This window comes from Lottia gigantea (assembly GCF_000327385.1).
Source record: "Lottia gigantea unplaced genomic scaffold LOTGIsca_24, whole genome shotgun sequence".
NCBI lineage: Eukaryota > Metazoa > Mollusca > Gastropoda > Lottiidae > Lottia > Lottia gigantea.
This window is the reverse complement of record NW_008708707.1, coordinates 2,669,072-2,694,673: the sequence shown is the minus strand read 5'-3', so window position 1 is coordinate 2,694,673 and position 25,602 is coordinate 2,669,072. Positions and strand designations below refer to the sequence as shown.

Sequence of the window (25,602 nt, the reverse complement as noted above, 5' to 3'; positions counted from 1 at the left end):
CGACGCGAAAATCTGAGAGATTATAAGCATGAAGAATGTTCATGGAAGGACAGATGAAGACAAGAGAATATGTTTCAGTGCGTTAAATTTGATTTTATTCTAAATTGTCTTTTTCCGGAATTTGAAAGTAGGTAGCATTGATAATGTATCTTCATTTCAAAAGTATATTCTGTATGGCCTGCATATGCAAACGAGTAGGGCATAGATTATATGTCGCTTTACTAGGAGTTGTTTAGATTATATTTCGCTTTACTAAGAGTTGCTTCCCGTACATTATACATTTTAGTATTCCAACCAAAAGTTTTCTAATTATCAGAATATAAAACTTCTGCATGCTGTGAAAAACACATTGACAACCTGCTGAGATACAATGAGAATGTTTCTTACATGAAGTTTGTTAGATAAAGTAGTAAACATACAACTTTTCGACGTTTAAATGTAACAAAGATATAATACAAAAATACGTGCCCATGCCTGTTGGATAATAAATGGTTTAAAGATTTTTTATTTTATTTTTACTTCCCTTGCTACGTCAAAAAATCTTAGCAAGATGATGTTTGTCCAGCTTTTGAGGTTGTCTCTAGTACCGGATACACATAGAAGCAAATATGTACAGCAAATTGGAATAATTATAATTGGAACAACACATATTAAAAGAAAAAAGAACAATTTTTAAATCATGGCAAAATGTGACGAAAAAATCAACTTACCTCTACGCTGATGATATTTTAAAATTTGCTCTTAAGAGTATCATTTTTAGATTAAAATATGTATATATACACAGGGTTTGTTTTTCTCAAACAAATGAACATAATCCCGATAACTAAGCCGAGCCACTCACTTCATGGAATAAATAACAGTATGTGCATACTCTATTTTCATTGGATCTTCGGAATACGTACGCCAATCATATTCTAATATTTTCCAACCAAAATCGAAGAATTACTATTGAAAATAAACAATTCATGAAGGAGAAAGTTCGAGTAACAATGCTTTACTGCTATCTGTTGTGATAGTGTATAGGGAACGAATTAAACAACCGCATTATTCGAAGCTTTCCCTTGAATAAGTATATAGAGATATCATTATACTCTGCACAATGTAATATATGTTAATGGATACTGTATCCATGTGTGCCTTTTAATATCCTTTGTGAATATATATAAAGGTTATTTGTGAAAGGGAATACACAATTCGTCATTGAACAGTGTGATAATATGTGACGTGTTGAAAGATAATATTCGTATAGATTGGGTCGATTAGTCAAAGCACCCCATCTGATCCCTTGTAATCGACATAGACAATTCGACTGTCTACTGGAACTGCGATCATTTGGTAGCAGATTCTAACCCTGGATGTCGATCAAATCAATATTTCTCGGAATGTTTTATATTATCAGACGAAAAAAATACAGCAACAAAAAATTTGAAAACAATCTATTGATAATAATACTTTCCACATTACAAAATATGTCCAAAGTTGTTAATTCAACTATATTACTCATATGAACACATACTTCCAACGCCATATAACTTTAAATAACTTCGACATTCGTATAATATTTTGAATTAACACTTACATTAGTTACAAACACACTAGTCTTTTCTACACACACAAAAACATTCGTTTTCTTTACACATACAAACATTATATCTTTCTCTACATATACAATAACATTAGCTTTTTCTACCCGATATCCTGAGAAACATGGTGATATAGATCACTGTCTATTTTCTACTTTTCAAATAAGTTGATAATCTTGGACTGCTTTCTAGTAATTTTCTATTGTTTAAAAGTTTTGGAGAGTTGCTGATTGCATCTTCTTTTAGTCTAATAATATTGTCTACAATATCGTATAAATATATATCTGCATAAGTCATCTGAAATGATAAGTGTTAAATTCTCGATCACTAGTCGACTTGAAGGTGATGACTTCAGACTACATCGAATTACATTATTTATGGACATCGGTGAATAAGTGTGACTATTGACTTATATCTTGACTATTATCTATTTGAAAATTTATGTCCCTTCATATACAGTGCAGCCATATCCACGTCATTCATCCAATAAAGGAAACTTGGAAGTTTTCATACTTCGTGCTAAAACGTCCATTTTTGTTTACTCGCACTTTAATGCTGCTTTCTGTCTCCTTTGTAAATCAGTCAAAAAACGAAAAAAGCAAAACCCACGAGATAGATAAATCGTCAATGATAGTTCAACCTTGAGGCGTGTAAAAATTGGCAATTGCCACGAGGGAATCTCGAATATAATCACAACTGACTTACCGAATCGCCTACAAAATAACCACTAGGACCCACGAGGTTCTCACTTTGAGTAATATATTGGGGAATAACTTCCGATGTCAACCTTTCCATTAAGCATTTCTGGAAAAGGGAAAAAAGACAAACAAAACTATTTATAGTTGTTTAATAAAAGTAAAAAACAATAATGCTGATCGGAGGGACTGACATGGAAAAAGCATCGTCGGATGAGACAAATTATACACCATCTTCTACAGACTGCCCGATAAAAAACAACCCTCGATGGTCGGAAATTTTGCCTAAAAAAGTAGAACCCCTTCCGCACCATTTCACTGAATAACCAAACTCTTCAGTTGAAATTTAAAAGATGCCCTACCTTCCTCTCCTCGTCTTTCTCATCTACAGCTATAACATATTCATGGACGAAATCTTTTGCACAGTCCACAACAACATCAATATTAAGAGCATCTATGTTGTTCTTACCATAGAGACCTATAATTACAAGATTGTGCTTCAAGATTCCGCACGAATTCTGCGATATCAGCATCTGCCTTCATCTAACAAACAACCAACAAGATTCCAACTAGACCTTGGTATCTTTGACATTTCTACCTTTTTACGATGTCATCGCAATCTTTTGGCAAAGCAAAGAACCAACAGTGAGGCACCTCTACCACAAACGTTGGTATGGTATTATTGTTCATACTTCTGATATGGGATTCCATTAGCCTTTGTCCCAACTAATATAATTAGCTTAAAGCTTCTGAAGCTAGTATTACATTGTAACGCAGCTAAGTAGTTCTTCTTTATCACCCCAAGTCTTCATGTTTCAAATGAAAAGTCAATCGGACTGAATATGATAAAAGTCATATTAACCATTCAACACTTCAGAAATAGCCAGTCCGATAACCTTCAACTTGTCTAAACCAATATTGACTAATTTACGTGGTTACCACACTGTGTGTTAGACAACCAAATACACATGTGACCGAATGTCATATAGAAAAAACTGACTATACTAACTATATAGGTGTTCGATTAATCGTACAGCTATACTCTAAGTGATATGATATAACTTACTAAATGATCTAGCTAAATATTGTCCAATGGCACCAGATTGTCCATACAGTTTACCATCAATTTCTAAAACTGGCATCTGACTAAAAGGCGTCCCTGGAAACAAATATTTTACTTGTCAGAATAACGTCCTCGTGACATCGATGCCATGTCTCTATAAGATTTTTGACAACGAACAAAAACAGGAAATCTGACTCTGGACCCACCCATTTCAGTCGTAGGTGTCCATTGAGCAGTGCTATTTCAATTAATTTTAAAAATTTATTGGACTTCACATTGTTCACCTACAAACAAGCAGTACCTACGTACATGAATTTAGTATTTCAAAATAAAATTACTTACGTGGTTTGAACAGATTCCATTCGTCGCGAGTATATCTTTTATCTTCATATTTTTGTCCTGAAGCTGCAAACAGAAGTCGGATGCCTTCCCCTCTTCCACGAACATCAAAATAATGTAAACGGTAGGTAGGCATGGCGGCGTAATATGGTGAGATGGATATCACAAGAGTATAAACCTTCTTGGTTTTAGGTATTCGATTTAATGAACGTTTCCAAAACACCGTAATATATATTAAATCTCCAAAACTGCTGAATCATCATCTAACAATACCTGTCATGGGCAATTATTAGAATCTTGTATTGTATTTGCTTACTCTTCACTACGATATATAAACAGTCTGGATATTATAAAGTTCCATCATGATAAAGGTTTTTTTTTTGATGAATCATTGTTCTGGAAATTTCTATGAATCTTAAATTTGTATCGAACATTAAGGGAAATGATTTGTTCTTCTCGTGTAAAAAGGCTAGTCCACAGAAGTACCAATTAGCTAAAAGATTTTGTTTTGTTTTCTGTTGTTTATATGCAGTTCTGTTACGAATACACCTGTTTCAATTAGTTAATCATTCCTGAAGGGGAGCCAGGTGTGTAAGTGCCATTGTACGATGAAAATCATAGTCCAGTAGTCGACTAGTTGTAAATCAGTATGTAACTCCCATGATGGAAAGGATTTTTTTTTTGGCCAAAAGAAAGCCATTAAAAAGCCATTAAAAATTAGTAATCTCTAATTATAAGTTCCTCCTCCTCCATCTTTTCATGTTAGAGCTTCCGTATGCAATCCGACATAGGTAGTACCTGCCAAATGGCATACTCGGATGGGATAGCGCTATTTAATGTGTTACAGGCTGATTACTTTGTACATCGCTAAAAAGGGACCAGTCCTGCTGTCATGACGGAATATTCATTCACCTAGTAGCATAATATAAAACTCCATTTCATTTATATCTGAGTTGATACTACCAGGATTTTTCGCTTAGTTAGTAAAAAATATACTTGTACGATGGGATATGATAATGGTCTGCTGTGAATATGGACACCTGAAAGTATATGAAGGAGATAGACGGTGTCCAATATTTTTTCAGGTAATAATGACACAGCGGTTTAGTGGACATGTACTACTTGTATAGGTAATATAGCAACACAAATATCATAGGATTAAAAAGGGTCATATGATATAGGTAATAGTGGACGTATGAATGTAGATGTATGTTCTGTAATTCAGCACATGGAGGACCAACGCAGTTCATTTGACACCATCGCAAGATGACATCGTTGTACGTCAAGACCAAAATTCCAACAGGAACACAGTTTCGATGATACATTTTGAAATGAAATATAAAGCATATAAAACGTCATATGATGTTTTTAAATTATGTTTTTAACATTAGTAATATAATGAAACGTTTAATTCTCCATTGATTTCACTTCTTTTTAAGTTTTAAACTTCTTTCATTCATATATTACAAATAAATCAAAACAAATTTTCTTTTCAAGATTTAATAAACAAAAGAAATAATTATAAATAACATACTACATGATTATATTGAATATATCCTTTCGATGAATTTGGTTGGGAAAGAATGAAAACGTTTCAACATTTAAATAAATTGTTGATTGAGTTCTTTTTTGCTTAATTCGTTGCTCAAATGATGCAAGAATTAATTTTTAAGTTGGATTTCAGATAGAGATTAGCTTACGTTTTAAAAGTCAGCTAATTCATATCGTTTGTGTTTTGGAGAAACTATTTTGTGCTGATCTTTTGATACAGTGTATGTTGCGTTCTTTACCTTGTTCAGCTGGTTAGATGAAAAAGTTTCAGTAATTCAGCCATGAATGAAAATATAAAAGTATACGAATAATATGGTAAAGAAGGTTGAAGGTTTGTCAAAATACCACTTAGTAGAAAGAAACAATGAAAATACGGTGTTCAGCTCATGTCTTTGTATCCCTCTGCTTCTCCCTTACTATATTTTGATGAAAGAGACATCGGTCTAGATAATTTATGTTCCACAGACATCTGACGTTGAAGAAGGTGGAACAAGTTGATCAAATACCACGAAAATTAAAAATATATTAGAACGCCTTCTGTGTGAAAAAACTTAAAAATTAACAGAATGTATGAACAGCACAAAAAACATGACCATCATGTGTAACGTCAGATTGCTTTCCAAAAGTTAATGACAGTTATCCTTACGAACAGTTGCAGTAATCGGGAGGGCATGCAGTACCAACGCAGTTCACTTGACACCATCGCTTGATGACATCGTAGTATGTCACAGCCCAAATTCCAACTGGAACGCAGTTTCGAGAGTATGTCTTATCGTCCTCATCAGTTAGTTCTGTACTAATAGGCTTGGCTGTATGATATGTAGGACAATCGTTACTAACTGCAATGTCTGCACAATTTATAAAGGTTTCTTGCGCACCATAGCCTAAGCCACACCACTTATTTAAGCATCCCCAATTGTTTCCTGAAAACAAATAAAAAAGGTATTACTCAAGGGAAGGTGTATTTTGGTTTATTACTAAAGCAGTTAGAGCGGAGGTTAAGTTGTCATTTACCAATCAATTATTACCATTACATTTATTTTATTTGTGCCCAGAGGTTTACGCCGGACCTTAACGACTAGAAAAGTATATTCACCACGTAAATTGGACATTCTACGGATATGATACAACCAAAACGATTTTAACTTGAATGGTATTAGCGATAGTGATGTTATAATCTAGTCAGATTTTGTTCAGAATTTCAAGCATCACTCACAAAGAATCGAAATACAAAGAAGACCTCTCTCTTCGGGATCTTAATTAACAATCTTGAAGATATTCACTGACATTAGAAACTTACCTGTTGTATACGTCCATTGTAAGACACATTGGGAACACGACAAGCCTTCTGGTAGTCTCAACTTTAGGTAGACATCTTTCATATTCCCCTTGATGGTGTATTTCTCTCCATGCTCGACACCGTTTAGATCTTTTATCATCAAAATATGGGTATCCAGACAGCTCTGCTCAACAGCACAGCCTATATCATTATTGGGACATAGTTTAAATTGGAAATAGCCCAAGTGATTGGCGGTGATCTCAACTTTTATGTCTATCCATTTAGTTCCTGGTGCATAACAGCCACTAATGATACCCTGGGCATATTTTCCCGGTGGTTGATGATCTGGGATCTTGGCATTATAAGCATCACCACAAACTCCACACTTCCCTTTGTTAATATAATGGTGGGTCTGAAAACAAATGGTACAACTACATTGTATTGCAAAGTTTTTTCATGAGCCATGAGCAAATTTAGTTTGTTACGCTAAATTAACCTCCTGAGAATATAACTTTGGATTAAATTCTGAAGGGATTAAAGCTAAGTGCAGAACAAGATCAAGTATCAGTCAATTGCCTTTCCTTTGTAGCTGTGATTATACATATTTCTGTCAGTATATAAAATCATTGTAAAACTTACATAGAATCCTCCACAGTTTATCTCATTATCATTCGGGTTCACAAGTTTCGACAGCTGATCTCTCCATAAACTGGATCTTTGTGCAGGTATCCGAAGGCGAGCATGACTTTGTGTCAGATCAAAACAGAACACAGTAATCAAGATTACTAAAACCATGTTGTATATCTGATTTTCACAATATACAGTAATATACATTAACATATGGTTTTTCTTATCCGAATTCATTAATTGACAAAGATGCTTTCAATCTAGGAGACGAATAGTTCTGAAATGGTGTAAACGTTCAAGACAATTGAGGTGATCCCCATTACCTGTTATCAAAGATCGCCTTGGCCCGAGGACTATCAATTTATTGGTATGTAATAGCCTTTTATTGTTATAATCAACACATCTTGATCATCAAATTTTATTGTAAGTGGTTGATATTTTAATTTTGATGTCATTTTAAGTTGGGAAATAACTATAAATTTGTTTAATTAATTAATAAAGTTTGATGGTCAGTTTTGTATTAGATTGTAATGAAATATACGTAAATAACGCACTCCTTTGGAAATGTTACAGATCGAATATTGAGGGTATACGTGGTAAACCTTAATCAAATTTGCTCAATCCGCAACCCTCGGATCTAATAGAATTTTCGTAATAGATGAACGAAATTATATGGTCTCAAACTATGTACGTGTAAATAGATTTCGATACCGAACAAAAACATGTCTGGTAGTTTGATTTATATTACGATTGAATATTCTACTGAAACTTTATTTCAGGTTTCCAACTTAACTCTCAAACTTGTATTCGTTCGTTGAAAATTTATTTTAAGCAAAAAATAGATGCATGAAGTAAGTATCTAGATTTTCCTTAATTTCTTTAGACGACTAATAAATATTTGTCTAAAATTGAGCTCCATCAGCCGCTGTACGGAAAATAAGACATGGGTAAGTTCCAACGTTTCAACTCGGCTACATTTCGTCTCCACATGGTCAGGTGTATAGATGCAGCCGGAGGGTCGGTCCGAATTCTGTTCTACCATGCATCTTCTCTCTCATAAAGGTCAATACTCAAACCCTGGGGACATAGTTCAAAAGAATTCAATCTTGATTTTCCACTCTATAAGTGTTTAGATTAGCAAGATTTTAATCTTTTTATTACATGGTCAAAGTCAGATTGGAAGAGATATAAACCTAATTTAATTATGCCTATAGCTCTATAATATTTGGTTAATAGTCTTGTGGATATACTTGTTCGGGCTGTTCTTCAACAGCGGTACACTATTATGATAAATAGGCGTATGGAATCTGAGGCATTACTCCCTTCCCTCAAAAAATTCTTACAATTTCGCGATTTTCTCAAAGATTTCTCTCGGAGAATATAGCCTGAGTGTATAGAACGACTTAAATCGTAATTGTTGAAAAAATGTATTTTTTATGTGCCTTATTACCCCTAAAAATTATATTACCCCTAGGTTGAAAACCACAGCATTATATGATCTAAGAATACAAGGTGATGACAGAGTTCATCTACTGTGTTAATATTTTTTACCTTAATATTGATTAATTGTTCCTGAAACATGTCAAAATATTGTAACTAGTAGGCCACAGCACATCAATTGTTCCGCTCATAAATTGGGGCAAGCCATATCATTGTAGGCCTACGTGTTTTTTTTTCACAATAATATTCGATAATTTGCTATTCTTTTTTGATCAATGAATTGGTGTGGTTCAAATCCGATCACATTGACGGTCAGTCGCACATGTGTCTCCCACAGACTGTATCTTCATCAAGCAGTTGCTGCAGTTGCTAGTCGGTCACTTTCTTGGTATGAACGTTGTGCCCCAACGAGATGCTTCATATTGCGAGTCGACGTGAGACCATTTTAAAAATCGCCTAGCTTTACACTTAATTAGAAGAAACTCGTTCCGGCAACGAGGACATAGAAGACGACTGAGTGAAACTTGAATTTTGATTTCCACTGACATAGCGATGGGTTGGAACTTCAATTCTGGGCTTCAAACATGGTAAAAACTTGCTCATGAAAATGTTGCGATATGTTTGGCTGATGATGATGTATGTGAAAAAGTCGGATGAACAGCTCACTAATGCTGACAGACTACCAACACCTTGGAAAAACATCAACGTATACCGGTTAGAGGAAAAGTAGCTATAATTGGGTAACACGTCTCCAATGAAAGCGTTAGTAGTCGATGGAAGGTTGAACAGGAAAAATACAAACGTCGATACCAAAATTGCCACGTTGGTTTGGCGATCTCTGGCTTCTCGACCAACAAAAACCTCTTGAAGCTGTTGACGAATCTTGCGTTTCCGATTCAATGAAATTGTCAAAATAATGTTGCAACACATGATACCGAGTAGTGGACAATAGACAAAGATTATCTTTGCTGCAAATCCAAAGTTAATCAGAACGTCTAGATCGTGATTAGTTCTTTCCAAAACATATTTCGTTCGTCCATCATCACCAACCGTGTCAGAAACGGTGTACTTCAACGGAGAATAAATATGAAAAGTAAACGTGATGCAGAACACCAACAATATGCACTTTCCAGGAGCTTTTAACCATCGGAAATAGTGTTTCTTCATAGGATTCTGAATTGCAAGCATTCTTTCTAGAGCTACAAGGAAAACCAAGTAAAAGATGATGCGCTGGACTGCCGCTACCACAAAATTGTTGATATATATTGCAGCAAAGTAGAAAAATTTAGTACTTCTCTGTCCAATCGTTCCATAAATGAATTGGTGAATTTTGGATATCATACCACTTACTAGTAAAACGATCTGCCAGGCACTTATAGCTGCAAGATAAACACTGGTTGCGTTCCGTATCCTTGCATCTGCGAACACGATAATGTTAACGGCATTGAGAATGATACCGATAACAGCCAACGGAATCCACGACTGAGCCAAGGCGGTGTTGAATTCAAAGAACACTTCTTGAGAAATTAGGGTCGTTTCTTGTTCATCAATGCCACTGGAATTGTTTGATACATTCATGTTGTTGATCGAAAAAGTCTCTTAAGAATCCATTCACTTTTAAAAAGTCTTCGTCGTCAACCAAACTGATGATCACGATCGACTTATCTGTGTCGAATTAATATTGTTCAACATACAGACGGTGAAGTATAATGAAGGTTCTGATTCGTCATGAAATCAGTCACATTTCTCCTCGGAAGTTCTAGTTGTTTCAGAATATCAAAGTTGTATCTAGTATTAACACGTAAAATAGAATGTTTTGAGCTTTGAACTAATGATTTAATACTATTAGCAAAAGACGACCAATATTGCTGTTCACGTCCGCAAAATAACAAGCCGTTACTGATTGTGCTTCGTGATCACTAGAAGCTATCCACTTCTGTCATCTCATTCTTCATTAATAAGGAGAGTATTTTTTACCTTCACTTGCAAAACGTCATGTAATACCATACAGATGGAAATGTAAGATCAGATAACAGCTCTGAAAAATATTTATATTCTTATACTCTTTCCAAATCAGCAACTCTCAATATTGTTCATGAACTTCATTTTTATACGACCAGAACTTGGCAGATCACCTTCGTTTCCACGTGATTTTATAACTGGCCATTGAAGTCGGTTAATATTGCCTTTCATTATCAATATTGATTCCCCATTAGAAAATGTGCATCCTCATAGATTTTTAATTATCATTATATTGTATGTAATATAAAGGGATATATCCGTCGAAATTTGGGGTTGTGTTGTCTATCAGATTTCGGGAACGATTGGTTTGATTTTCTTAAATGGAAACCCCGATGCCCGTCTATAATGAATTGAAACAAATCGCACAAGCATACGATACCATATGAATCTTAAGTTTTTGTGGCCGGTTTGATAGGGGATGAAGCAGAGATGCTAAAATATTCAGTTGTTTAAGCAATTATTAATGTACTTATTACCTTCAAAATTTGATTTGAAGACGGAAAAACAATTGTCAATCCAAAATGCCAAAACAGTAGGGATGCAATATGCTTAATGATAATCAGAAATAAAACGTGTTCCTGGAAGCAATTGATGTGCCTTCGGGAAAAACTCGTTGATTGATTATCTCGGAAATTAATTCATATGTAGGAGATATAAAATTATGGCTTTTTTCAATTAAATGAATGTGGAATCACATGAATACATGAACAAAGTTGATAAAAGCTTAGAACACAGTTCTGCAAATATAGTTCACGAAAATTTGACTTAAATTTTTCACAGGCAGTGTTTCTTACGCATGATAACTTTAAAATGCTCTGTTTTTTTACATGCATGTAGGGTATTTTTAACTCTGTTCCCCAAAGTATTTTTTTAGGATAGGTGTTTGCATTAAGAATTCTTTTGATTTGACAAAAGCGGTTCATAACAAATAAAGTGTCTGTCATCTTTGTTACATTAAGGAGAAAATAAGAAGGACGGAGACCCCAATTCGTCTAGTCTTTCAAAAAAGTCAGAAACATCAAAAGCAGCTTAAGGCAGAATTAGTCTTGAGATATTCTAACAGACTCTAATAATGATCACATTTTAACGATTTCATGTTTTCAGTCTTATGTTTCACGTTTTACTTTTCTTTACCTGATTTGGTTAATTAAGACGGATAATTCCTATGAAAGTTTTCCATGCGAGCGGTATTAGATTTCAAATTTGTTTTTCTCAAGCTGTAGAAGAATTTTTTAAGCTGTTATCTATAGCATTCTGTGCTTCAGTTTATTGACAATTTTTATGTTAGCCCTTAGCGATCTGTATCACTGACAGGTGGAAACGCGGTTGAAACAACACGAAAGCATATTTCGACCTAGGCTGGGACCAATTTACAGAAAACTTATTTAAAGCCAGCATGATGAGCAACAAGAACAAACTGCCCATCGCCAGCGCATTGCAACATAAAACATACAGTATATCACAGTGTTTATGTTTTAATGGCCACGTGAATTTGGTAGCCCAAGGCTGGATGTTCGCGACTGTTAATGGCGGCAAATGTAAACAAACTATAAGCTATTTCCCAATGAAATGTATAATTTGTTAACAAATAGTCACAATATTGTCTAATTATGTAGCCTAGGTCGAGTCAGAATTATCTCCCAATGGCTCTGAAACTATAGACTACATTTACATTGCATTGGTATAATAACAGAAGTAAACAAACACACGCCAGAAGACACCTGGATTCGCCCCATTCAACACCGAGGTTGAACAAGCCAAGTTTGTGTAACAAGCACAGTCCACTTTTTTTTAAGTAAGTGGAAATGTATGTCCAGTTTTTTCTCCCTCAAACAAAATAGACTGTCTGTAAACATGTTCCAAATAAGCACGGTATCGGTGTGAGTGAATTTGTCATCAATTGATCACTTTTTGCAGTCACAAATATCAGGGCTACTGAGGGCTTCGACTGTCCTTAAATTCATGAAACAAAGCTAATTTTGGGTATGAAAATTTTCACTGGAAATGTGTTTATTTCCAAAGGCTCCATTCACATAAGTTTATTTTGAATCTTATATCATCAAATGTCTAGTGACCAATTCAATTAAGTTCTGAGGTCACTAAGTAGGCCCAGTTCATAATGAAAACAAAGAAAAAGATGAAGCAATTCCTTTACTTTATGCTAAGTATACCAATAATAAAACAATTATTATTTATACAAAATACTTCATTTGATCTTAAACATAAACAAGAACATAACAACTTAATAATCTGTTAAAAACAACAAAATCTATAGGCAATATCATTATCATATTTATAAAGATATAGTATAATACTTTCATATCTGTTATGTAACAGAAATATCAATGGAATATTTATTAAACACAAATCTGTTTAGTCCATAATATCATATCCTGGTTTTAAAGATATAGTATAATACTTTCATATCTGTTATGTAACAGAAATATCAATATAGTATTTATTAAACATATATCTGTTTTAATAACAGAAGCTACACAATTGTATACAACATAATGCTTCAGGACATAATTATCAGCACTGTTAAATAACAGAAGAAAATACCTGTATATATTAATATCAGATAACATATTATTATTTATAACAGAATTTACAACAGAAGTTATACATTATATATACTATGTTTCATATGGAACAGGTGACTTTCTATCTGTTTCACAACAAAAGTTACACAAAATGTGTTTAATAGTATCATTATATTGGTCTGGATACTCAGATTACAACACACTATTTGTCTGTTTTGATAACAGAAGTTAATATTAATGTGTTTGTATTTACAACAGTGCTGAAGCACATTTCAGATCTGTTCATGAACAGGTGTCATTTTTCATCTACAGCATAGAGTGATTCCAATTCTTAATAAAGTCAAAAATGTTCATAACTACTCTGCAGTATTTACATTTTTAACTTTTTGTTTTTGATCTATTCATCAACACTATCATAATCACCTGAAAAGTAAATAGTTGCAAAATAAGACTCAATGTTCTCCTTTTCCAAATTATTGTATTGCATCAATTGATAAGCAAAGCAAGTCCAGTATTATTTGCCTCTCATTTGCTTTTATTCTTACAGCAAGCTGCTCATTTTATCATATCATGCACAGTGCTTTACATTTATCAGAATTAAAATCCATAACACCAAAGTTACATTGTCCTGTCTAAGATTCAGCCCATGGTTGTCTTCAGAAACAATCGCTTTCAATTTATGGACCTTAGTTGAACCCAACCAAACTAGAATTATTAGAACTAAATTATGTAGAAATGTTTTGAAAAGAAGTCATCACACTTACTGAGGTTAACATTAGCTCTAGACAACATTTTGTTCACGATTTCCCATAAACAGGATGGTTTAGGAAACTCATTATCTACCAGATTAACTAAATAGTATCGCTTCTGGATTGAGTGAATTATTTCCCTTGATGGAGAATCAGCTGGGTAAAGCTTTCCCCAGGTTTCCATCCATAAAGCAAAAGCTTCATCCTAAAAAATGTATACACAATTTCAAAATATATCACTTCAATATATTTTATATGGTATGCCATTTCTTTATTGGTACAGATAAAACAAAATTGGAAGGGCTTGTTTGTTAAGAGGTGGATGCATGTCCACTAAAACAAAGCCTTTTATGATGTCACTACTCCAAAAGCTTCTGCTATGTTAGGGTTTGTGTGATGCTGATGTCCAAAACTTGAGTGGAATTGCAAAAATTACAGACATCTGATTTAAGTACTAAAGAATTTAGCATACCTTCCAAGATTTAAAAGCTATAGGATCAACTACTGTAGGTTGTATAATTTCTCTACCAGGAAAAACACCCCAGGTCACAGCTATTGGTTCGGATTCATCGCAATTTGTGTAGTCTGCATCACCCTGAAAAAACAAAATACACCAGTTTAGACAAATTATTTTTGACTCAGGTCCCTGGGATGTGTAGGTTCTATTTTTCCCAAATTTGAAAGCTAACAATACCCTAAATGTTGGTATATTTTTTTATGTATGCAGTCTGCTCTATTTATAACAAATATTTATATGCAAGCCTTTTTGCTTTGCTTAGACAATAGTTTACTTTTATGAATTTCAAGATATGAGTTTGCACGATATCTACTTGCTACCAGGTTTAGGTTTCTAATCTCATAAGGTATAACAGTTAAACCAGTGCGTATTGGTTTTATAATAACTTACACTATGATTTAAAATATGATAGTTAACCAGAGGATAATCTGTCAAAATCTCTTTTAATGCTTCAACATTCTCTGGTGAAGTGAAAAATTCTAAATAAGCCTAAAAAACAACATAATATTGTGATACACTTTTTAAGTTTCCTTAACATTAATAGCTGAAATAATGCGAAATTATTTTTTTTTCAATGCAAAGTCATTCTAAGACTAACAATACTTTATTAAGGCTGATAAAATAAAAGTAATTGATAAAATTCTAAAAACTTTTTAATTTGCTTATAGAGTTATATAGGGGTCCTCAGCCAGACCTATATTTTTATTGCCCTACGATTATTTGATGGAGGTTTAATAAAGCTGTCAAAATTGTACCTTTTGGAAGATATAACCATTAGGATTTCCCCATCCCACACTAGGATCATTAGATGGAGCAGCATTGATAGCTGGTTGAGAGTTGATAGTTAATACTCCTTGTTTGTTGATTTCAGCCAGTTGATCTGCTATAATAGCTGTTTCTGCAGACATTTCATCATCATTCCAGGGAATCTCTGTTACCTAGATTAACATGAGAGCTTGAGTAAACGCTTGGTAGGTATTTTCAAACTTACAATCACTTACTGTCAAAAATATCATGCCAAATTAATAATAAATGTGGATTATCAATTCTACAAATGCTCCACCAGTAGACCCATCAGAATATGTAGTGTGTATGTGGTGAATAAAAGTCTGGATAGAGTTGAAAGCACACCTCAAGTGTATGTATATACTTCCATCTAGAGCCTCCAAAGAGACTGATGCACCATTTATTATGGCAGTGTACATTTATTATTAAGATTGTTTTGAGCATGATTTGAATAATATCACCTAACTGAACAGTTTTATTTTGTATTACTATGAAAATCTTTGTTCCTGAATTTAACAATACTTATTTTAATGTAATTGTTGGAATAAAATAAATAAATTTTCATCAGTTACTTCCCTTGAACTTTTATCATTCAAATCACTATTTTGTTTTGTATGTTCCTATTTGTAGTGTATGTTGAAGGGTGTGACGCCTGATAAAACATTTCATTATGAAATACTTACTTATGATTGATATACTTCCTCATATTAAAAGTTCATAAGCTGCTACCACAGCCCCGTCGCCAGGAATGAATTGATGCTGGGGCTAAGATTTTTGTACTCAAAAAATTTGAAGAATTAAAGGCCCAGTGAACTCATTTTTGATAATGTTTAGGTGCCAAAAACGAATCAAAATTTATATCTTTTTGATTATATACAAAGACCTGGAAATGAATCAATCTCTGCTGAACTGAAAAAGGTTTTGCTGGGGCTTAATTCTCACTAGCTACCAATGTTTCATCAAATTGTTGTCTTGGGTTCTGTTTTGAGGTTTGGATCATTAGTAATTGGTTTATCTATTGTGTTAATATGTATACTTGACTATAAGTTATAGTGTTATTATTGTGGTATAATGTACATATGTCAATTAGAGTTCTCTCCCCTCCCCTATTTTCTTGAAATTTTTCACACAACTCAACTTACCTGCAAACCAGCTTCATTTTTCTTGCCAGTAATATATCTGTAGAAGACATCCCATACATCTTCTTCTCGCCTTAATTCACTGCCCCACATTTCTAACAAACTTTCTTTAGCCGAGTTACTTTTTAAATAGAATAAATGATATCTTTTTAAATCACCGAAGGAGGCAGCAGATGAATTGCCCCATCGTCCATTGGGAAATTCGTCCCAGTTAGAAGTTCTATATACATAACTGTTAGGACGACCGGCCCAGAAAATTGGACGAATTTCTTCCTTGCACCTAGCATGATTTGCTGTGAGTTTCCATGGCAACGGTCGACGAACCTCCTCCGTCCACATTCCTAGTCTTTTGAGAATTTCAATGGTTGCAACTTCGCGATTTAGTGTATAGAAATGGAGTCCTCCAACATCTCCCGAAGCCAACACATGCTTACAAAGGTCCACACATAAATCTATACCGAAATTTCTTATAGCGGCGTCATTTTCTTTGATAGGGTTTATAGCGTCAATAATTTCTTGAGGAACCTCTAGTTTTGATAATTTGACAATGTGCCGGAGTGATTGGTAAGCCTGAAACAAATGAATTTAAGAATGTAGTAGATATTATGCTTTATTTGTCAAAAAAAAACATAATTAGACTTTTAAAATGGGATGACAATAAGTTGACATACTCAGTCAAAGAGTTGAATCAGGTGTTCTGGAAAAATGATTTCTCATGTGATGTGTTAAGTTAACATTACTTGCTTAGATAAATTGCACTCATTTCAAAAGCAACCAAACTTCATGTTTGCATGTTGAAGTTGAGAGCAGTATTATGAAGATGTGTGATCAGACAACCAAAAACCTGAAAATTGTGGTACCTGAATTGGTAAAATGCCAGGAACTATAGGACAAGTTATTCCAATATCACGACAGTCTTGGAGAAATTTTAAGTACGTCTCAGCTTCAAAGAATAACTGAGTGATGATGAAATCAGCTCCAGCATCAACTTTTTCTTTTAAGTATTTCAAATCATCTTCATAGGATGTACATTCTGGATGTCCAGTAGGGTAGCCTGAAAATAAGATCAATAAAACTTTATGATTTGATCTCTCTGACAACTGGATACCCAAAATCACTGGATTAGCAAATAATCTTCACCAACAAACATATTATTCACTTTTCTCTGATCCAATGTTGTTGAGAATATTGTATTATCATTATTCCAATGGAATTGTCTAGGTGATATTGGTTCAAGTGTATATCATGATCAAAAAAATATCACTGCTTGTAAAAAAATATCATGCCAAAACTAATAGCAAATTATTATCAAATTCTGCCAATGCTTCACCAGTAGACCCATCAGAATCTCCAGTGTGTTGAAAGCACCCCTCCAGTGTATGTATACTTCCATCATGAGCCTCCAAGGAGACTGATGCACCATTTATTTTGGCAGTGTAAATTTATTAAAATTAAAATTGTTTTGAGCATGATTTGAATAATATCACCTAACTGAACAGTTTTATTTTGTATTACTATGAAAATCTTTGTTCCTGAATTTAACAATACTTATTTTAATGTAATTTTTGGAATAAAATAAATAAATTTTCATCAGTTACTTCCCTTGAACTTCTATCATTCAAATCACTATTTTTTTGTGTATGTTCCTATTTGTAGTGTTTGTTATGGAATATAACCATCTGTTTCAAATATTCAATAATTTGTGTAGATAACCTAATCTGGACAAAAACTTAACAGTACCATCCAGTTTTTTATCACAAAAAAGAAAATTTTCAGTATAATGAAATGAAGTCATTGAAATGGTGTCATCAACCTACCAGCGACACAGATAACAAAATAATCTCCATGTTCTTCTTTGATCAATTTGACTAGATCAGTAGCATAATTTAAACCACCTTCTACATACTTCCAATCTCCATCATCAACTAAAGGATCTGGAACATTTGATATTAAATTTATACACCATAACATGGGGCAATATAACACCTACATGTAAATCATTCTTCAACTTATTAATTCTTAGTCCAAGACAAAAAACAAAGTATTTGGCTTTCTCAACCCCAGCATTATTGGTACCCCAATATTGTTGGTATCGTATAGTTATTTCAAATGAGAAGATCATTTCCCCTAAACCGTAAAAGAAAAGGTGCCCCAATTTTTTGACAAATCAAATAAACATAGTCTGTGAAATCAATTTTGGGAAAATTCAGATGTTTTTGAAGACTATATATATATATATAAAGGGAGTTAACAAGTAAATTTTAAATCTTTACCTCCTCGTAAAGCCAGAATATTTCGGATTCCTAAATCTTTAGCCTTCTGTAAATGATCTTTTATAGTTTCAACGCTCTGGCCACAACAGGTCATGTGTAACATAGTCTCAATACCACAGTAGTTGACCATGGTACCAGAGATACAGGTGGAGCTAGTAGGTGTATCTACATTACCAGGATCACCTGCAGGATGCCAAGTAATATCACAGAATAGTGGTTTACCTCGTGCCATTCTTTCAAACCTGGAAATTATGTCAAGGAAAATTATTGTGTGGTCTAATTTTGATTTCAGATTTGGAAGTGTATGCATGAAAATGTAATTAATCTTAAGCTAGAAGCATGTATTGCTCTGTTTCACAGATAAAGTAGCAAAGAATTGGAAAGTTCAGTTTTTTTAGAACCTTGCCAAACATCCACTGGCTCATGAATCTAATGAAGATGCGTAACAAGCATTATGTCATGCACAAGAATTCTATTTATAACTATAGGGGGTGCAGACCGCCCCCAAAGAATATGAGGCCTTGCTCAGGACCAATATGATTGAAACAAAAATGAAACTTGGTTTGGCCTGTCTCTATAAACTAACAGATGAATGACCTTAATCATGAACATTTCAGGCAGGATATAGGTCACATTAAATCTAACTAAGTATATATTTATATTAACTCTTGATTACAAAATATACAAGATAAATCAAGAATTTCATTCATATTTTAACCCTTATCTGGAAACCGTGTCAATGACTTTAGAGTGATACAGATTGCCTTCACAAAATCAAATTTCCCATTGAATTAAGTAGGCTACAATGACAAAAACTAGATCAAGAAAATTCTAGTTTATTTTTTATATCACCACAGTCTAGAAATACTAAGTACATGAAATATAGCATATACCGGTATTGAATTCTATTGAGAAAAAAGGTGCAATAGGTATGACAAAGTTGGGAAACTAGATCAATTTTAGTTATTCCTAATATTGGATACATAAATATTCTGGGGTTTATAAGTTAAAATTTTGAGGGCAATAAATTTGTTCTGTATGGTTTTGAAAGCCAAGAATTCATTGGTCTTGATTTTGTCAATTTCGGTCAAAAAAATATTATTGAATGAAACAATAATCTGAGAAAATCATTTTGTCTTATGTCAAAGTGACATTTTGTGCTAATTCATCAATATGTACTATTTTGATACACATGTATTCACAGTTTTTGTAACATAATATAATATACAACCAATATATATTTGTCATATATTATATCATATTGCAGGCTATTTGTAAATTCTCAAGCTGCACTGACATACATCTTGTTACTATTAATTCTATATTTTATCATTGTCCTATTTGGCCAAATCTTTTCGTTCCATTTTGAAAGTCCTCCTGATACCTGATAGCTAAAAATAAGTGCTTTCAACTGTTAACTCTTGGGAATGTGACCAAAAATAAAATTGCTTACCTTTGTATTAAATTAAGAGCTCCATTATTTGTTCTGGGAGGAAAAAATTCCAAAGAAAACCAGGAATCTCCTGATAGTTTCCTTTGATTGATTCTGTCAATTAATCGACTATATTTTGGTTTACATCTGTATCTGGTAGAACCTCGGTCACTGCATGGTGATATACTCTTAGGTGATGAACTTCTGGATGATTCAGAGGGTGACACATCCCCTTGAATTTTTATGGCAGAACCATTTTTGTGTTTAACATCTGTATCTCTTAATGCCACTTCAGGCATTGCGATGAATTATAGCTCTGGAAAAACAACAAATTATTAAATGAAATTTATAGTAATAACCAACTTTCAGATGAAATTTATCGTAATAACCAACTTTCAGATGAAATTTATAGTAATAACCAACTTTCAGATGTATTTTATAGTAATAACCAACTTTCAGATGTATTTTATAGTAATAACCAACTTTCAGATGAAATTTATAGTAATAACCAACTTTCAGATGTATTTTATAGTAATAACCAACTTTCAGATGAAATTTATAGTAATAACCAACTTTCAGAGGAAATTTATAGTAATAACCAACTTTCAGATGTATTTTATAGTAATAACCAACTTTCAGATGAAATTTTTAGTAAAAACCAACTTTCAGATGAAATTTATATTAATATCCAACTTTCAGATGAAATTTATATTAATAACCAACTTTCAGATGAAATTTATAGTAATAACCAACTTTCAGATGTATTTTATAGTAATAACCAACTTTCAGATGCAATTTATAGTAATAACCAACTTTCAGATGCAATTTATAGTAATTACCAACTTTCAGATGCAATTTATAGTAATAACCAACTTTCAGATGAAATTTATAGTAAATAACCAACTTTCAGATGAAATTTATATTAATATCGCATTTTCAGATGAAATTTATAGTAATATTTCCCATTTTAAGATGAAATTTATAGTAATAACCAACTTTCAGATGAAATCTATATTAATATCCAACTTTCAGATGAAATTTATAGTAATAACCAACTTTCAGATGAAATTTATAGTAATAACCAAATTTCAGATGTATTTTATAGTAATATAATCAATTTTCAGATGATGGTAATAACCAACTTTCAGATCAAAATAAAAGTTATACTTGCTTCAATTAAAGCTGCAGGCCTGTCTATGATGTAGTGTAGAATTTTTGAATTTATATTCAACTTATAGTCTAGAGTGTTGTAGTTTTTTTTGGTTGTAGCAATAAAGTCAGTTAGTTTATTATATAAAAATAAATTTAAATTGAAACATAATAATATATATAGCCATAAACCTTTCATAAATTCTGTATACAACCAACTTATGTCAAAATTTATTGTCACTTGTTACTTATCTATCACTTGAAAATTTGTTTTTTTTTTATTTATTGATTTTCAATATGTAATATATCTAATTTTAAATTTTCTCAACTTGCCTAACTCTTTAAATTCAACTGACTTTTAATTTTTGTATTAGAATTATAAGTATTATAATCCTTTGAAGATAGGCCCCAGCTCTTAACTGCTTTCAACCCTATTGTCTTATACTGCATCCTCTTCTGTTTCCAAAACCCTAAATAACATCTAATTCTTGCTATGCTACTGTCAGAGTTATAACACCGAATACTTTTTTCCGTTGATAAAAATATAGTTTTTTGTAAGTTTACATGGAAAAGAAACACATTTCTCTCCTAGAAATTTCAACCAAAAATAGTACCAAAGTTGGCCTGAAAATTGTCCTCTGTATGAGCAAGACATAATGTGTGCTGTGCTTTTATTTCTAGCAACGCAAATACATTCTAAGACTAACAGCACTATTTTGAGGATGATATTCCAAAGAATTTGCTCAGACAATAAATATATAACTTGTAACCTATTCATAGCATTTTTAGATAACTAGAATATTTCTTGATTTCCTTACCCACATTTACAAAAGAAAATTTCAGAAATTTAAATATTGTGTACATACTCTCTTGAATTTTTAGTAGATTGTATGTTTGCACTTAAATTTATGTTCAGATCTAATTGGTTAAAGCTTTTGGAATGAGTTACTGTCAATGCATTAAAAACTATCATAAATTAAAACACTTTATAGATATTGCCCCTAAAAACTTAAAACCATAACCTAAATTAAAACACTTTATAGATATTGCCCCTAAAAACTTATAACCATAACCTAAATTAAAACACTTTATAGATATTGCCCCTAAAAACTTATAACCATAACCTAAATTAAAACACTTTATAGATATTGCCCCTAAAAACTTAAAACCATAACCTAAATTAAAACACTTTATAGATATTGCCCCTAAAAACTTATAACCATAACCTAAATTAAAACACTTTATAGATATTGCCCCTAAAAACTTATAACTATAACCTAAATTAAAACACTTTATAGATATTGCCCCTAAAAACTTATAACCATAACCTAAATTAAAACACTTTATAGATATTGCCCCTAAAAACTTATAACTATAACCTAAATGAAAACACTTTATAGATATTGCCCCTAAAAACTTATAACTATAACCTAAATTAAAACACTTTATAGATATTGCCCCTAAAAACTTATAACTATAACCTAAATTAAAACACTTTATAGATATTGCCCCTAAAAACTTATAACCATAACCTAAATTAAAACACTTTATAGATATTGCCCCTAAAAACGTATAACCATAACCTAAATTAAAACACTTCATAGATATTGCCCCTAAAAACCTATAGCCATAACCTAAATTAAAACACTTTATAGATATTGCCCCTAAAAACTTAAAACCATAACCTAAATTAAAACACTTTATAGATATTGCCCCTAAAAACTTATAACCATAACCTAAATTAAAACACTTTATAGATATTGCCCCTAAAAACGTATAACCATAACCTAAATTAAAACACTTCATAGATATTGCCCCTAAAAACTTAAAACTATAACCTAAATTAAAACACTTTATAGATATTGCCCCTAAAAACTTATAACCATAACCTAAATTAAAACTCTTTATAGATATTGCCCCTAAAAACTTATAACCATAACCTAAATTAAAACGCTTTATAGATATTGCCCCTAAAAACTTATAACTATAACCTAAATTAAAACACTTTATAGATATTGCCCCTAAAAACTTATAACCATAACCTAAATTAAAACACTTTATAGATATTGCCCCTAAAAACTTATAACCATAACCTAAATTAAAACACTTTATAGATATTGCCCCTAAAAACTTATAACCATAACCTAAATTAAAACACTTTATAGATATTGCCCCTAAAAACTTATAACCATAACCTAAATTAAAACACTTTATAGATATTGCCCCTAAAAACTTATAACTATAACCTAAATTAAAACACTTTATAGATATTGCCCCTATCACCATTTCAATTATTGTTTTAACACAAATTTACTCATTGCACAAACCTGATCTAATCTAAAAAAATAAATAACAAAAGATTTCTTACTACCTTGAAACTCTGAATTTAATGATCAAATTCATTGATTGCTTCATGCTTAAAACTAGCCACAATAGTATTATATTGGACCAGTCATAACTTATATAATAATATAACAGTTTTACCATGTCTTATAATTTAGCATAACATTATATCAGTATAGTGAATTGTTATATATTGTTACAACCATTGAATAACATAAAAGCCTTATTTCACTTTGCACTATTGACAATTACTTCACTTGGTTGTTTAATAAATATAATAATAATTGTCAATAAAAGTTAGATTTAGAAAATTTTTTACGTGGATATAACCACCTTTTTTTAATTATTTTATAAAGATAGTATAGCTTTACTTTATATTTGACTTCTCAAAGCAAATTTTAAAGAACTTAAAGATAAGAAATGTATAATATAAAAGAGGTTTTTGTATGTGTTAAGCAGCCATTTATGGCTTTTATTTGCATCATTCCAATTCTCTATTAAATGTCTGTGGCTCTTGTAGTTATAGAAATACCTATTATGACACACAAAAGTGAGTGAAAATTTGAATGGTGCAAATGAATGCTTTTAGTGCTCCTGATATATCAATTTGCACCATACAAATTTTCAAGAAGATGTCTGTGGTTCCTGCATTTCCAAAAAAAATTAGTGATTGATAACCACACATAAGCGCAAATAATGCTTTATCATAAGAGTCCTTTCACAATTAGTGACATCAACAAACACTGAATTTAACTGAAATTGCAGGAACCACAGACCACTGATTGTAAATAAGAAAGGTGCAAATTGATGCTTTCAGTGTCCACAAAAAACATATTAAAGACACTTCTTTACAATTTCTTGTAACTAAAAACAAGTTTTTATTCTTACTGTGTAAATTTTTAAGAAATAAAATAGATTTTCTCTGCAAAGTTTCCTTGAAATACAATACGGAAATACAGTTTCCTGATATTTTTCAGCCATTTTTAATTCAATTACATATTCATGACATTAATCAGATGCTTATTTATTTATACTAGCTTTATAATGATTATGATATACTACGTTTATATTCCATACCTATGTCATTGACATTTAACAGCTGATAGCTGACAGAATATTGTTTATATATATATATATATATATATATATACGGTACACTATATTATAACAATCGTGTATTATTTTAGTTCAACCTAGCACGCGTTTCTTGAATGGTCAAATAATAAGCATTCGATATACTTAGTAACCACGATAATTGTCTTGCTTACTCAGCCATTGCGACTTAAAACAATAACAATGGAACAATGGAAAATCCGCTAAATATTTCTCCGTTTCCATCATGCAGGCATACATTTTAAGATCGTTAAAAGAGTGAGCTCGAATCGTAGTTGAAAGATCTGTCAGAATAACATCCATTGTGCCGGAGAAAATATCCAATATTCCTGTCGTAGAAATCCGAAAATATATATCCGAACATCGGGCTGGTTGAAAGATGAAACCATGCATGATACGCAAGAATTTCAAAAACTGTCAAATTACCGTTTCGTTTTAAGATAATATTTATTTCTAAATAATTCAGTGAAAGAAAATATATAGCGTTCAGTAATAATTTAGAGACTGCGAGCCGACTATATTATTACTGAAAGAGAATGATCAACATTGAAGCCGGCTATTTATGTTCCTGATGAACCAATGAAATCATCCGGCATTGAACTAACGCCATCTACGTTGACATAGTTTTATGTAAGGATAACCAATAAATAAGGCCAATACAAAAACTATTTTTATCAGCCTGATTTCTTGTATAATGTGCCAATATCCTCTTGTGTCGATTTGTTAAGATCGGTTATTTCCCTTAATGTTTAGAAATATCAGCATTGTTAGAAACCCTTTGATACCAGTTATTTACAGAATAGCGTCCTATTTCTTTCAGCCAATAACATAATACTATACATTCAATGTTCCTTGTATATGTTAACCACTATCAAGAAGTATTTTCGTGTTTGTATTGAAATTTTTGTTACAAATTATACGACATGAGTGTGTTAAATTCCCAACAAACAATCCAACAT

General features: G+C 32.3%; 4 protein-coding genes across 4 annotated transcripts; all 4 read right to left on the bottom strand.

The window, feature by feature from the left end:
* Positions 1–1,727: 1,727 nt before the first annotated feature.
* On the bottom strand, positions 1,728–3,816 carry LOTGIDRAFT_160331 (hypothetical protein; the record flags this gene model as incomplete). Its single annotated transcript, XM_009055379.1, has 5 exons — positions 1,728–1,880; positions 2,289–2,387; positions 2,641–2,756; positions 3,345–3,437; positions 3,684–3,816. 5 exons carry the CDS (start codon positions 3,814–3,816, stop codon positions 1,728–1,730), a joined length of 594 nt encoding a protein of 197 aa, XP_009053627.1.
* Positions 3,817–5,873: 2,057 nt separating this feature from the next.
* LOTGIDRAFT_116739 (hypothetical protein) lies at positions 5,874–7,344 on the bottom strand (the record flags this gene model as incomplete). The annotated part of the gene is made up of 3 exons (XM_009055378.1): positions 5,874–6,154; positions 6,532–6,922; positions 7,150–7,344. The coding sequence occupies 3 exons, from the start codon at positions 7,342–7,344 to the stop codon at positions 5,874–5,876; spliced, it is 867 nt and encodes a 288-aa protein (XP_009053626.1).
* Positions 7,345–9,045: 1,701 nt separating this feature from the next.
* LOTGIDRAFT_160329 (hypothetical protein) lies at positions 9,046–10,155 on the bottom strand (the record flags this gene model as incomplete). Its single annotated transcript, XM_009055377.1, has 1 exon — positions 9,046–10,155. The coding sequence occupies one exon, from the start codon at positions 10,153–10,155 to the stop codon at positions 9,046–9,048; it is 1,110 nt and encodes a 369-aa protein (XP_009053625.1).
* Positions 10,156–12,730: 2,575 nt separating this feature from the next.
* LOTGIDRAFT_214878 (hypothetical protein) lies at positions 12,731–25,157 on the bottom strand. Its single transcript, XM_009055376.1, has 11 exons — positions 25,070–25,157; positions 20,060–20,354; positions 18,607–18,848; positions 18,151–18,267; positions 17,194–17,387; positions 16,337–16,903; positions 15,164–15,346; positions 14,799–14,897; positions 14,364–14,486; positions 13,907–14,096; positions 12,731–13,565 (listed from the first exon to the last, which is right to left on the bottom strand). Exons 2-11 carry the CDS (start codon positions 20,335–20,337, stop codon positions 13,540–13,542), a joined length of 2,019 nt encoding a protein of 672 aa, XP_009053624.1. The 5' UTR covers positions 20,338–20,354; positions 25,070–25,157; the 3' UTR covers positions 12,731–13,539.
* Between the last annotated feature and the right edge of the window lie 445 nt (positions 25,158–25,602).

Bases quoted from the DNA above. Each gene is read 5' to 3' on its own strand.
- LOTGIDRAFT_214878 (XM_009055376.1), bottom strand. From the start codon at position 20,337: ATGCCTGAAGTGGCATTAAGAGATACAGATGTTAAACACAAAAATGGT. The intron at 17,388-18,150 runs GTAGGTTGATGA...TCTTATTTTCAG, and splicing joins TTTTGTTATCTGTGTCGCTG to GCTACCCTACTGGACATCCA. The intron at 13,566-13,906 runs GTAAGTGTGATG...TTTACTTTTCAG, and splicing joins TAGAGCTAATGTTAACCTCA to GTGATTATGATAGTGTTGAT.